Source organism: Cyanistes caeruleus, chromosome 6, assembly GCF_971803275.1.
Source record: "Cyanistes caeruleus chromosome 6, bCyaCae1.hap1.1, whole genome shotgun sequence".
Lineage (NCBI taxonomy): Eukaryota > Metazoa > Chordata > Aves > Passeriformes > Paridae > Cyanistes > Cyanistes caeruleus.
Window position 1 is genome coordinate 7,825,151 of NC_141706.1, and position 13,619 is coordinate 7,838,769.

The 13,619-nt window shown below is 40.6% G+C and overlaps 1 protein-coding gene across 3 annotated transcripts; it reads right to left on the minus strand.

Moving 5' to 3' along the window:
- Positions 1 to 6,944: 6,944 nt before the first annotated feature.
- Positions 6,945 to 13,355, minus strand: CYP2R1 (cytochrome P450 family 2 subfamily R member 1). Of its 3 annotated transcripts, none has more exons than XM_086895421.1 (5): positions 13,193 to 13,355; positions 10,519 to 10,660; positions 9,607 to 10,239; positions 8,259 to 8,588; positions 6,945 to 7,633 (listed from the first exon to the last, which is right to left on the minus strand). In XM_086895421.1, exons 2-5 carry the CDS (start codon positions 10,523 to 10,525, stop codon positions 7,458 to 7,460), a joined length of 1,146 nt encoding a protein of 381 aa, XP_086751547.1. In that variant the 5' UTR covers positions 10,526 to 10,660; positions 13,193 to 13,355; the 3' UTR covers positions 6,945 to 7,457. The 3 variants fall into 3 exon arrangements, with proteins under 3 accessions (XP_086751547.1, XP_086751546.1, XP_086751548.1); XM_086895420.1 differs by lacking the exon at positions 13,193 to 13,355 and adding an exon at positions 12,339 to 12,623; XM_086895422.1 differs by lacking the exons at positions 10,519 to 10,660; positions 13,193 to 13,355 and having other exon boundaries at positions 9,607 to 9,803; positions 10,187 to 10,227.
- Positions 13,356 to 13,619: the final 264 nt, after the last annotated feature.

Genomic DNA, 13,619 nt, shown 5'->3' on the forward strand with positions numbered 1-13,619 from the left:
CAGGAGATACTCCAGAACCATCTGGGCACAATCCTGTGCCATCTGCTCTGGGATGACCCTGCTGGAGCAGGGATGACCCCAGTGGTCCTTCCCAGCCTGACCCACCCTGTGATTCTCTGTGGCACCAACATTCACATAGCAGCACTTCCCCTTTTGTCCAAAAAAATCATTTGAGATGTGCAGAATTGTTAAGTGTCTCCTACTTACAATGGTGAGAGCAGGAATCCCACTCTGAGAGGTGTTTTGGGCTAATAGGATGGAATTAGCTCGGATGATGAGGACTAGAAAGAGGCAAGGATGGCACAGACGCACAAACATAGTAAAGATATTCAGAAGAGAGACTCTGTTTATTGCCTCAGGCCAGCTGGTATTCAAAATACTATAGAAACAGTATGTCTTTTTCAATTCAGAATACAAAGATTTTTAGAAATGAAATGAAAATGGTAATGGAAATACTGATGCAATTATCACAACTCAAACTGTGATACAAGGTTTAGGAAATTGATCCTTCAGTGGCCAATAAAGATTAGATGAGATAAAACTAATATAAGAAGTTGATTAAATGAGGTACAAAAAGTATGATCAAGATAGTATCTACTTTGCTTTCTTCCTCCAGCTCTCTTCAGAACTGTGTCTCTGGACAATGTGCTGCTTCATTCATGTCTATGTTAGGGCAAATGAGGAAATTAATTACTTTCACTTTTCCAAAGAGGAATTTTCCCTTTGATATCTTCTGCAGAAAGCCTTTAATTTGCCATTAAATTATACTGTGGATTCTCTGAGATGAAGCTGAGAAAAGAACACAATTTGTAACTGCTCCCTATCTGATCTTAGTTTAATAGGGCTATATGCAATCAGTTTATTTGTCCTCTGTTTAATGAGAAGGAACAACACATTTCTAGAGGAAAGAGGAAAGCAAGCTGCTACAGGATAAACATTCCATTGCCCTTGGCTTTAGGTATGTGATTCACACCTCCTTGGTTCTGTGTGACACTTCAGACACCCTTCAAAAAGGGCACAACACATCCAGAAACGTGTGACAGGAAGGTTTCTTTTGGAATCTCTGCACCAGGAGTCATCTTTTGATTTCTGGACTTGCAGAGATCACAGCTGGTAGCAGCTGGTGTCTGTGGTAGCTTGCACTGCACAGACCGTGCGACCTGGCAGAGTCTTGTCCTCTGGAATCTCATGGAGTGAAAATCTCCTAGTGAGGTGAAACCTTCTGTCTGCTGGTTTATCTGTGAGGTTTCAAAAGGAGGGGAAAAAAAGGGTAACCAATTTAACCAATCCAGCCTTCAAGTACTGGTGAGAGACCGCGGTGTTTCAAATGATCCCCACCATTCACCTTGTGATTTGTCCATGTTCTAAACACCCTGCCAAAAAACAGGTGATGAGTCACTTCTGACTCATCTCTCTGGATCAGCAGAACCCTTTGCACCTTGAATGAGATCAAAATATCTTCATTTTAATTGCATATAAAACAAAAGGTAATGCTTAGCTTAAAATGCAGGTATCATACCAAAAATACTGAGGATAGAGTTGACATTAATTATTGCACAAGAGGAGCAGAGTGCAGATTTTGTCCCCTGTGCCAGTCAGATGTGAAAACTTGCTCCTATATATAGTCATTCAAATGGGCTTAGCATGCCCCTTTCTTTTATCATGACATTCATCCTACCAGAATTTATTATTCTGTAGTATTGCCAGTTTATCTGACTCATATTAACTAAGCTTTCTTTCGGTCAAAGAAGTGGAGAAGTAATAGTAAAACTCTATCTTTTGACAGTGGGTTTGTAATAATTTAATTCAGTCATTACCAAAATCCTGGTTCTCATTTCAGATGCCACCCCCCAGGTTGCAGAATTACAGTACAGACCAGTGAGACTGATGATGTGGCCTGAAGAGAAGGAGAAAGATAAAATTAATCAAAAAGATTTTTTCCTAGTCTAGAGAAAATGAGACTTGAGTGAGATATTCTAAGGTTACCTAATGAGACTGTTTCAAAGAGTAATCAGAATAATGCTTTCAGTGTTTATAGTGTTTAGGACAAGAAGTAACACCTTTAGGTTGCAAGGCTCAAACATGACTGATTGTCTGAGGATTGAGAGGGCTGTGACTCACTGGAATAGATTGTCTTGGGCTATTAAGAAAGTCTCCGCAAATAAAAAAGAAGTCTGAAAAACAGCTTTTAGTAAAACTGTTAGTGGACCAGATGAGTGAACTGCATAACTTACTGAGATCCTTTCTGAACCTATTTTTTAAACACCAGGACAAGAGTAGAGGTCTGATATGTAAACTTTAAATACCAAGAAGAAAATGTGCACATTTATAGAAATAATAACATTCAAACAACAAGAACTGGAGACATCAACTCCTTTATTTCAGTAAATATTAAAACCTTTTTATTTTAAATATGTTTGACCCATAATTCATCTCTGACCAGGAAGAGTTTATTTATTGAGAGAGCTAGAATCCTCTTGAAAAAATAGACAAGATTTGAACCTTAGCCAGAGATAAGAATCTGTCTAATTGTCAGATTGTGAATAAATGGAGAGGAAGTAGCCAAAATGTTTTTTTTTAAAAAATATGATTATCTAAAGTTAGTTTGCTAAAGCTAGTTGTATTTTAAATATTTGTCAAGCTGTGTGGGCCTTTCTAGATCTTAGGAAAGTGCATACTTAAGACATTGGGAGGTGTTGGATGCTTTAGAAGATGATGTCATTCATATACTTAGCAAAAGAATTAGTTTAAGTGAGTAGGGAGTTTTAGACAAATTTCAGCTCTTAGCAGTAAATTTTATTCCAATCAAAAATGAATTATTCTTACAGTCTCTATATAATCATGAAGTTCATTATGGCACAAAGAGCTTGAACATTTTATAGATTATCCCTACAATTTGTGGTGAAGTAAATGCAATATTAAGCTACATTGCATTTTTCTCTATAGTGTGGCAGTTTAGACTGTACATTCTTTGAGAGAGAAATGGTGTGTCTTCATAGAATGTAAAATAAAATGGAACAAGATTTGAAAATGCCCTGAAGTTGCTTTATGAAGCAATTTTTATCCTTCCAAAAAAGAGCAATTAAATTAAGTTCCTAAACTATATCAGCTAAGGAGGGGTCCTAAGTACCAATATTTTTCCTGAAAAAATTAGAATTATAAAGTCCTGCTGTTATTACTATTATTATTATCATCATCATTAGCATTATCGTTGTTGTTGTTGTTATTTTAGTGTCATTATTATTAATTCTTTTAAATTGAACTTATTGTGTAAATTAAAGAGAACCAAAACAGCATTTTGACTCCTTAAAGGGAGATGCCTGTGGAGAAAGGAAACCTAATTACCTAAGAATAACTGGAATTCTTTCAAATGTTTTATCCACAGTGATTCTACTCCCTAACTTTCATTTCTTACTGGTTAGAAGCTGTACCTGTATTACCTGTATTTGTGAGGGATCTGAGTAATGAGGCATCCTTTATCCCCTTGTTTTGGTGAGGGTATAAAAGTCCATGAGACATGGATGGGTGGATCCTGTTCTCTGAATGCTGATGGACCTAATGTGGATTAGCATCTGAACAAATTATCTGTAATGTAAAAAGCTTTTTAATACATAATGGGGTTTTTTCATGCTTCTGATAAACCATAGTTTACAAAAAAATAAAAATATTTCCATTAATATTTTTGGCATGAGTGTAGAAAAGGAAGTCAGCAATTGAAAACAGCAGTAGAATAAACAGCAAGTTTATTCTGTTTTCTAGAATATTGCTATAGGCTGGTCTACATCACATGTAAAATTTCTGGCTAGCAGCCATCTGCTGCAGTAATAGCAAGATATTGGATTAGATTGCACATTCCTGATATACTCCCATTATTTTAATGGATTTAATCTATTTGGAATGTTACTTATTCGGAAGAATGTAACAAATGTAACATCTCCTGAAGCCTGGCAGTCTTCTGAAGGAATGACCACTCTGAGTGTGGGCTCTGCCTAATTCTAATGACATGGAGAGAGTTGACAGCCTTCAAAAATGCCTGAAGGGATAATGTAGAATGGGGAGAATCTGCTGATGCCCAATTTACATTGTTATTAAAGGACAGAAGAAGGGAGAAGATTTCCAGAGCCGTAGTTTAATTTGATCTTGATTAGACAGAGGGATTGAATCATCAGGCCCAGTGCCAAAAAACCCCCTGGGACAACTCATTGGTATAAAAACACAAACCAACCCTCTGTGTGTACCTTCACAGAGCCAACTGTACTGAGAGCTCTCCCTTCAGACTCTTGCTGAATAGTCCTCTGATCTTGGCCATGTTATCTTGTGTTTTCATCAGTTCATCTCTTCAACCAAAGCCAAATTCTGATCTGGCATCTTCCCCATTATGATTTCCACCCCTGCCTCGTTTATCCTGAATTTTTATGTTTTCATATCCAATTCTCTGTTACAAAATTTACACAATCTAATTTTCACTCAGTTTTCAAAGGGATTTTGCTATTTTTTACTGTGTTTTTCTCTGAGCTTCCTACTTTTCTCATGAATTTGCTGTCTTCATGATGACATAATCTGCCTCATCTACTCCCTAGTGCTTGCACAAAACCTTAAGTTCAATGCAGGCTCAACCCATTCTGGATATATATGAAAATATATCACAGTAAATTTAAACTATTTACATTCAGAGAAGCAGTAATGTTTTTTGAACTTTTATCAAATCTTCCTTTGTATAGTTAATTTCTGAATGAATTAACTAATGAACCTCCCTGCATTTATTAGGTTCATACTAAGGATGTGTTCATCAGCATCACTGAAACTGCTGGAAGTTCAGGAAATTAAGTGGTAATGAGTGAGATTTTTCTTCAGCATTTTTTCAGTGTCATATATGACATGCTTGCAGTGTTCCCTTTCCAGTCTCTGGGGATGCTGACATGGCCAAAAACAACCCAAAAAAATTAAATGTAGGGATAGAGATTTGGAAAAAAGGATTTAAGACACTACGGTGGTTCTGACTGCAGTTCTTGCACCAGTGTTATGAAGATACACTGGTTAATATATCAACCTTTAATCCCAAAACAATGTTAAATGGCAGCCAGATGCTATCTATCCTAGATATTTCAGCTGGAATTCTCTGAACATCCCGCCAGGAAATTCTGAACATCTGGCTGGCTACTGTAATCAGTGTTGATACAGTGGAGAAATTCCAGAGGACTAGAAAAAACTACTGTTATGTCAATATTTCAAATTATTAAATTGGATCATTAGGATAATTCTAAGTCAGAGGGAAAGTAATGAAAAAGTTGATAGAGAATGAAACATGTAAATATGACTAATACTGATACACATTTAGAGAAAAGACAGTTTGTCAAATGTATTTGATTGCTCAAATGAGACCATAAGCTGGCAGATAATGGTAAGAGTTTGGATTGATATTCTGAGGCTTTTATAAGGCATTTTGATTTAGGAACCAGAATGACATATAATCAATATGGTTCTCATTAAATGGATTAAAGACTAGCCAGGAGTTAGATCTCAAAATACCTCAGCCAATAACTGGTCAGCTGCATTTTGAGCATGGATCCCTGTAAGAACTGGTTCTTGGTGGTTTTTAATCCTCCCCCCACTTCAATTAGCATTTTTTGAGCCATGTTGTAACCAGAAGGATGGCCTAGGACTCTTGCAAGCCAGAAAGCGAGGCTAGGTACTGAACAAACTCTGATGTCTGCTCTAAGAGCACAGGGTTGGGAACAGGAAGAATTGCCATGAGTCCAAAACCAGTGCTGAGCTCCTCAGGGCTGCTTCATACTGAAGGCACCTGAGGTCAGCAGATTCCACAATTCCTCCTTGGGCATTTCACAAGCACACAACATCTGCTTGGTACCCAGAGAAACCTTGATCATGACTCCCAACCCCACCACTTGCCAATGGCTCAGGAGTTTATTCAGTTTTCATGCTGTGCCCAATGCACAGCAATCAGGTTTGCCTCCTTCCTCTCTTTTTTGAGCTTTAAACCTTCTCCACGAAAGGCACTTTCTCAGGAAGTGGAGCAGCCTGCCCAGCCTCTCTTCAGAGAAACAGGAACTTGTGTGAGAGCTGCTCTCTGTGAGACTTGTGGGTAAAATAATCCGGACCTGCTGCATCTGAAGTCAACAGGCTGTTACGTGAGTGGACTGGTGTTAGCTCTCTTTGCTTTTTCTCTTTTGCTCTTTCAAAAGAAAGGAAGTATTTCTCCTCAGTATGAGCTGAAAATATCAGGTCAGCAGATGAACACCAATTCCTGCCTTTCAGCTTTCCTGCAGCTCCAAGTTGCAGCACTGTCTGTGTAAAAAGCCAGGTCAAACACTCACTCCTCAAATAGCTGCTTGCTTGTTTTGTTCTGAACCCTGTCCTGAGGCCCTGTCTCCTAAATGCTGAATACTGTGTTTGGAGTTCAGCTGCTCCTGCAAAGTCTGCAGACACAGGGCTTTATCTACCAATAACCTCAAAGCAAGAGCTGGCAAGAATCATAAATGAAGCTGGGAGAAGTGTAGCCCTTACACCTAAAATTTGTGCTTAAAATTCATTTAAAAATCTGTTTTTCCCCATCCTATTGCACTTGCCCTCTTCAAAAGGTCTCTCCTCTGGTCAGAAGGGCAAGCAGACTATTCTCTTTACTCATAGTATAGTTGGATGTGACTCTGGTAACACAAACACTGGCTTTTTCAGACTATTTAAGCAGAGATTAATCATTACACAGTACTTTGTATTGGGAGGCAGTGGAGGACAGGTATCTGGAAAGGCAATATACTGGAGAAAAAAAGCCCTGTGATTGTCAGGAGTATGGCAATAATTGAACACTTTGTGTATGATACTAAGTGAGAAGCAAGACATAAAAGATCTTAGAAGGGAATTCACAGTTATCTGATTAGCTAGAAAATTATGACCACCTGGGAAGACAGGGAAAGGAGAAAGAAGGATTAAAATGCTTTAAAGACAATTTATTTTTTCAAGGCTGGAAAATATAGTTCATTTTTGGTTACAGATATTTAAATAGACACCTTTTGAAGCCCTTTTAGCTATGAAAATTTAATGGATTATTATAAAGAACGGCTTAGCTGGAATAATGTAAATGATATTTCCATGGATGAATTCAAGCATAAACATTTTGAACCATATTCTCCATGCTTATGAAAGTGTCCTCTCAAAGTAAAACGTCTTGCTAACTAATTAAATATTTAAAACCTGTATCAGAAGTTAGATTCAATATAGTCTTCTGGAGTGAAAAACATTACTTTCACACAGGATGTGTTCCACACTTTTAGTTCGCAGTTGTTTTGGTTTTTTTCTGTGAAAACCAAGTAAAAGAGAAACTATTAGTCCTTTAAATCTTTGTTTTTCTGGCTTGAACACGTTTAGGAGTAGAAGGTAAAGTGGATCCTGAGCCGTAGGTGGGAGCACTGTGCTCGCCCTGCCCATCTCAGCCCTGCCCTTCACCGCCTTTCGGCACAGACGAGGTACGGCTGTGGCTGTAAGGTCATCCCAAATCTCGGCTTGAGCTCTGGGATCACCCCATGAGGAAAATGCAGGTGAAACCGTTGTAGCAAGGAGGTGAAAAACAGAAACATTTCCATTCGAGCCAGCTGTTCTCCAAGACAATGCCTTCTTCCTGAATTGAAAAAAAAAAAATGTTAAAAAAATATTTAAGATACCTTCAGTCACATTTTTGCTCTTATGATGAACAGGAATGGTCATTTCTGTGTTCCAGGAGTGCTGTGTGAAGCTGGTGGCAGTATTTGGTAAGAAGGGTAGGTGATAACTGAGACTAAGAAACTGATTTTAGAGAATTTGTTGCTCACAAATGCCTTTGAAATCAGTTCTGTTGAATTTATTTAGATGCACTTGGTACTCACTGTATCTTTTCTTGAAGTGCCAGTCTAGATAGAAAAATGACTTTTAAAAGTCATTTTAAAAAATGCTTTAAAAAATGACATTGTGAATTTTAGCCTTTTCCCCCTACTATTTTCTTAATTACATCTATTGTCAGTCATTATTAACTGGCAATTATTAGAACTTTGTAAGGAGGATTTTTATTAGTTTATATATAATAATGAGCTCATCTATATAAAAGATATTATGCTAAAATTTGTTATCTCCAGAGCGCATTATATTGAATTATATGGGATATCTTTAAATCAGAACTGAGGACATCATTCTGTTCATTCACTGCCATTCCTTACACTTTACACATGTCTGGATTTGTGAAAAGGAACAGTGGAAGGAGCTGCTCTTACCTAGGGAAAAAGGAATAAACGCATCTTTCTTGACAAACTGCCCATTACTGTCCAAAAACCTCTCAGGAAAAAACACCTCTGGATTGCTCCAGTACTTTTCATCAAAGTGAACAGAGTAGAGGTTTGTGATGACCGTGGTGCCCCCAGGAATGGTGTAACCACGCACAACAGTGTCTTTGGAAGTGGCATGGAAAATCCCTAGAGGGACTATGTTACAGAACCTCAGGACCTCGTGGAGAACAGCCTCAGTGTAGGGCATCTTGCACTTCTCTTCCAAGGTGGGCATTCTGGTCGGGCCAATGACAAGATCGATTTCTTTTTGAACTTGCCCTGTTAGGAATAAAAGCTGAGGTTTATTTTGTAACAGCCTCTACATTTTAATTTAAGCTAAAGTATTTGTGTATGGAAACACATTCTAAAAGAATATTGAAACATGATGTGCCTTATATAAAAAAAAGAGTAGCTTAGAAGCTTTTAAATTTACACTCTGTATTTCTATCCATGGTTAGTGCTGTTAACCCCACTCTGAACCAACAGTGAAATTGATATTAGAGAGATACTTTTTGGTCAAAGTACCAGTAGTAACTTCCCAAATTATCTGGGCCTCTCTTCCTCCAAATCCTGGAAGCCCCAGCTGAACCAAGCACTGGTTCAGGTTTTGGCAGGAAAAGTGAAGTGGAGGCAGTGAAAGCAGAAACGTGACTGTTCACCTCTAGAAACCAAACTTCTCCTCAAAATGTCTGGGCTAACACTCAGACATCTATGGCTGTCTTCAGAATGACTGTACCACATCTTCTTCTTAAAAGCCATTTCTGCTCTTGCTAAAGTCTAAGTATTCCTGTCTATCCCATGTAAATCTGTTGTGAACTGGGGCATTTAACTCAAAAAGAATTGTACCTAAATTGTTAACCATAACCTGATTTACATTTTTGCTGACACTTGTATGTTTTTAATTTAGTTTATTACTTTCACATTTAATTACATTTTCTTATTATTTATTAACTACATAGATTAGTATATCTGCCAACAACAGATCATGCATCAAAATGCTGAGCTTAAATATATTAGAAATACTTAAGAGTATTAAAGCTTCATAAAAATGTATTCACAAAATAATATGTTAAAATTTTATCATGACACTTGACTTTTGATGTCCTTTTTGTCTGCATTTAAAATAATCTTTCCACCTCTGCCCATAGCATATTTGGTAAATGATATAATAGAATAATATACACAAAGTTTTTTGGGTTTTTTGGTGATGATTATGGATCAGTGCACCACTTTGAAAAAGCATTTTAATTTTGTAATAGGAAAGCAAATCAGTTCTTCAAAATGTCAAATTTCTTACCTTGAATATTTGGATAAAGAGCCATAAATAACACTGCCCATCTTAAAACATTTGTTGTGGTTTCTGTCCCAGCTATGATGAGTTCTCCAACGGAGAAAATTAGATTTTCTCTTGAATATGTAGACTCTGGGTCATTTCCATTGCAGTCCATCTCATCTAAATATGCATCTACGAAATGTCGAGGTGACTGAGGCTTCCTATTTTCAGAGACACGTTCAATAAGCTCATGAAGAAACTCATAGACTTCAGCTGCATTTTTAAACAGCTGCTGGTGTTTCCCAAATGGCAAGATACCAATCCAAGGAAAAGCATTATATAAAAATACAGAAGCACTAGCAGCTAATTCAATGTTTTCACTAAAAATCTCAATCATGTGCTGAAATTCAGTATCTTCGTATGTGAAACGTTCTCCAAAAATAATCAAATTAGTAATGTTTGAAACAGCATTTGTTATCAAGTGCTTAAGATCAAAGGGTCTGCCTTTGTATGTATCAATGGCATCAAGAAAAAACAGAGATTCTTCTGAAATTTTGTGTTCAAAGGACCTTTGACCATATCCAAAAATTCGAAAGGTATTTACAGCTAATTTGCGGTGTTCTGTCCATCCTCTGCCATATTTACTGTTCAGTAAGCCTGAAAAAATATTTTGACAGTGTTTTATGCAATGCTTTATTTTTCTTCCCCCATAAGATAATAAAATTATTGAACAAGACAAAAAATGAGACAAAATATTTCAGACATCTTGCTGTGGAACATAGTCCACAATCCTTTCCAAATAATATCTTTAAAGAAGCATCAAGCACTTTACGAAAGGACATCAAGTAGAGAAAATTGCTAAAGCAGATGCTTCAGGTGATTTGTTCATCTATGGGACAAAAATTACTCTTTTGTACAGAAGGCATTAGCACTCACCTCCCATGTTTGTCAGCTTCTTGAACAAGGGCAGAGACGGCCTGTCTGCAAAAATTTCACTTTGATGGACGAGGCATTCCTTCACTGCATCATAGCCATTCAGCACAACAGCAGATATTCCCCCGAGATCAAGGCTGAAGATCTTTGGGAGGGGGGAAAAAAAAGGAATAAAAAGTGTCAAATGCTATTAAACCCAGTCTGGAGAACAAGGAAGGGAAAACTGAAATAACACTAAGCATCAGTGTGAAATTAAGAGTTGAATAACCTTCAGCAGGCCACACAGGTGACCAGAGGTGGGACAGCTGTGACGTTACACACATCTGTGGTGAGCTAATTTGCTTTGTTAAAATATAAAATTAATTACAGCCCACACAACATTCTGTGCTTTGCTGTGCACCTAAAGAAACCAGTTCTCCAAATTAAGGACCAGGGATGCTTTCATTTAGTCCTTAGAGAGGAGTGAGAGCCAAAGTGACAGCCAACAACTGAGAGCAGAGCCCAGCGAGGCCCAGCTCCTGTTTCACAAGTGGTTAGCACAAGGTGCTCTGGAGAAAGGTACAATGCAGCCTACAGAAGACACATACAGGAGAAAAAAAAAAAAGATAAATCTGAATCTACATTTTAAAAGTTAAAACTGAGTCTAAACTCAAGAGTGAAAGCTTAGATCCCTTTCCATACATTCCCTCAGTGTTAGAAATCTGTAATTTTGCCATTACAAATCTTTAGATTTTTCTCCACGTCAGAGCTGGTGACCTCCACAATATGAAATTGTGTTAGCCTAATTATACATTCTATGACAACTGGGTTGCCACCCAAAGGGCTGTCAGGCACTGCAGCAGGCTGCCTGGGGAAGTGGTGGAGTCGTCATCCCTGGAGACATTTAAAAGCTGCATGGATGTGGCATTTGGGGACAGGAGTTAGTGGCAGACTTGGCAATGCTGGGTTAACAGCTGGGCTCGATGATCTTAAGGGTCTTTTCTGACTTAAGTTGTTCCATGAGTCTATGGCTATTTTATTTTAGCAAACTTGGTATTTTCACTGTTACAACAGTTCTTTTTTGTGTCCAGAAGACACTCCCAGTATATTTCTGCAAACCATTTGTGAGTTTTGTATACTATGGTCTAGCTTATTTCTCTTTATTCCTGCATCATACATGTTTGCTTTTTTTATTAAAACCTTTGGATTGTATTTTTCCAAAGTCTCCCAAATCCTAATGTGCTGTTTCCAAGTTCCCTCAAGTTCTGCAGAATCCTTTTGGATGACTAAAACTCCATACAGCATTCCAGGCAAGTAAAAAACTTGCTTAGCATATTGGACAGCACATTCCCCTTCCTATTTCCGTTCTACTTGTCCTACTATTTTGCTCGAAAAGCATTTCCTTGTTTGTTTTTTTTTTTTTTGTTTGTTTGTTTTGTTTTTAAGTACCAAAATGCGTGTTAGAGCTAGTTCGGAGTTAACTTTTACGAAGCTCGTAAGAGGAGACTGGCTGCTTCAAACGGGCTGATGGAAAGAAACGCCCGAGAAAGAAAAAAAATAAATTAAAAAAAAAAAATTAAAAAAAAAAAAAAAAAAAAAAAAAAAAAAGAGAGAGAGAAGGAGAGAAGGGTCTGTTTTGACATGGTTATGCTAGTGGGCTGTAAGTATCTGGAACATCTCTCTGAAGGCTCTCGGAAGCGCGGTGCCGCCGGAGCCCTGCGCTCCCGCTCCGCCCGCCGCATCCTCCCCGGGCCGGGCCGGGCCGGGCCGGGCGGCAGCTCCGGCGGCTCCCCCGAGCCCGGGCCGGCCCTCCCCGCTCCCGCGGGGCCCCGGGGCGGCGGTACCTGCCCGTGGATTTGGCTCTGCCGCCGCAGGTAGACGTGCGGCTGCTCGGCGCCCAGCGCGGGGATGTTGCCGAGCAGCGGCAGCCCCGCGGGGCCGGGAGGGAAGCCGGGCGGCCGCCGCTGCTTCAGCAGCTGCCGCACCACCAGCGAGAGGAGCAGGGCCAGCGCCGCCGCCAGCAGCAGGAGCCAGGTGCCGCTGCCCGCTGTCGCTGCCGCTGTCGCTGTCGCCGCGCCCGGGCGCGCCCCCGGCCCCGCCGCCGCCGCCCGCATCGGCCCCGCCGCCGCTTCCTCCCGTGCCCCGGCCCGCAGGCCCCATTGGCCCGCGGAGGCTCCTCCCGCCGCCCCCGGAGCGCTCCCGTGTCCTGGCAGCGCTCCCGTGTCCTGCCGCTTTGCCGGGGGGTGGGGAGGGGCTTTCCGGGCAATGCTGCGCCTCGGGCTCGGTCCCTCGGGGCTTGCGCGGCGCTGGAACGCGGCCGGCCGCGGCAGCTGAGGGAGGGGAGGAGGCGGCGGCTCTTCGCTCCCTGTTCGGTCTCTGTGGAATGTCGAACGCACGGTTTCGAGGTGCCTTTCCCAGAGAGAGACACTTGAGGCTTGGGGGGCCTCGGGCCGATGCAGCCCGCTGTGATTCCCGCCGGCACATGTGGGCCTGACACATTTCTGAGGGGCGGGGGTGGGCGGCGGCCCCAGGTGCGATGCCCGTGATTCCCCCTGGTTCCCCCGATTCCCCCCGGTTCCCCCCGGTTCCCCCCGGTTCCCCCGGCTCCCCCCGGTTCCCTGCTGCAGGAAAGGCCCCGGAGTCCCAGGGAGGGGAATGTCCCCTGCCCGTGTGACCAAGCAGCGCGGGGGTCACACACAAAAGGTGCAGAGGTTGTTGTTGCTCGGTGGGATGACGGCTCAGGAACGAGGGCTTGAGCTGCAGAAGAGGCCAAGATCGGTAGGGCAGAGGTCAAAGAGCAGCGTTGCTCTGCCGTGTGACATTCTTGGCAAAACACTTCATAAACAAACCCAGATTTGTTTCCATTCACACTGGTTTTGTTATTACGTTAATACTGTTTTACAAGCAATGTTAGAAGCAACAGAAACATTCCTGGCCCATTACAATTTCTGTGTCGTGTGTTTTGAACTTGAGATGTCTTTCTTGTTGAATTCATCTTAATAGGTGTACATAGATTTTTAAGAATATTGATAAGATCTAAACAGATGAGGAATTTATGCTGATGGAGGTCATTAAGAACCAGTGTCAATGCCAGCATCCCGTATCAAAATCTTACCAAGTTTGTC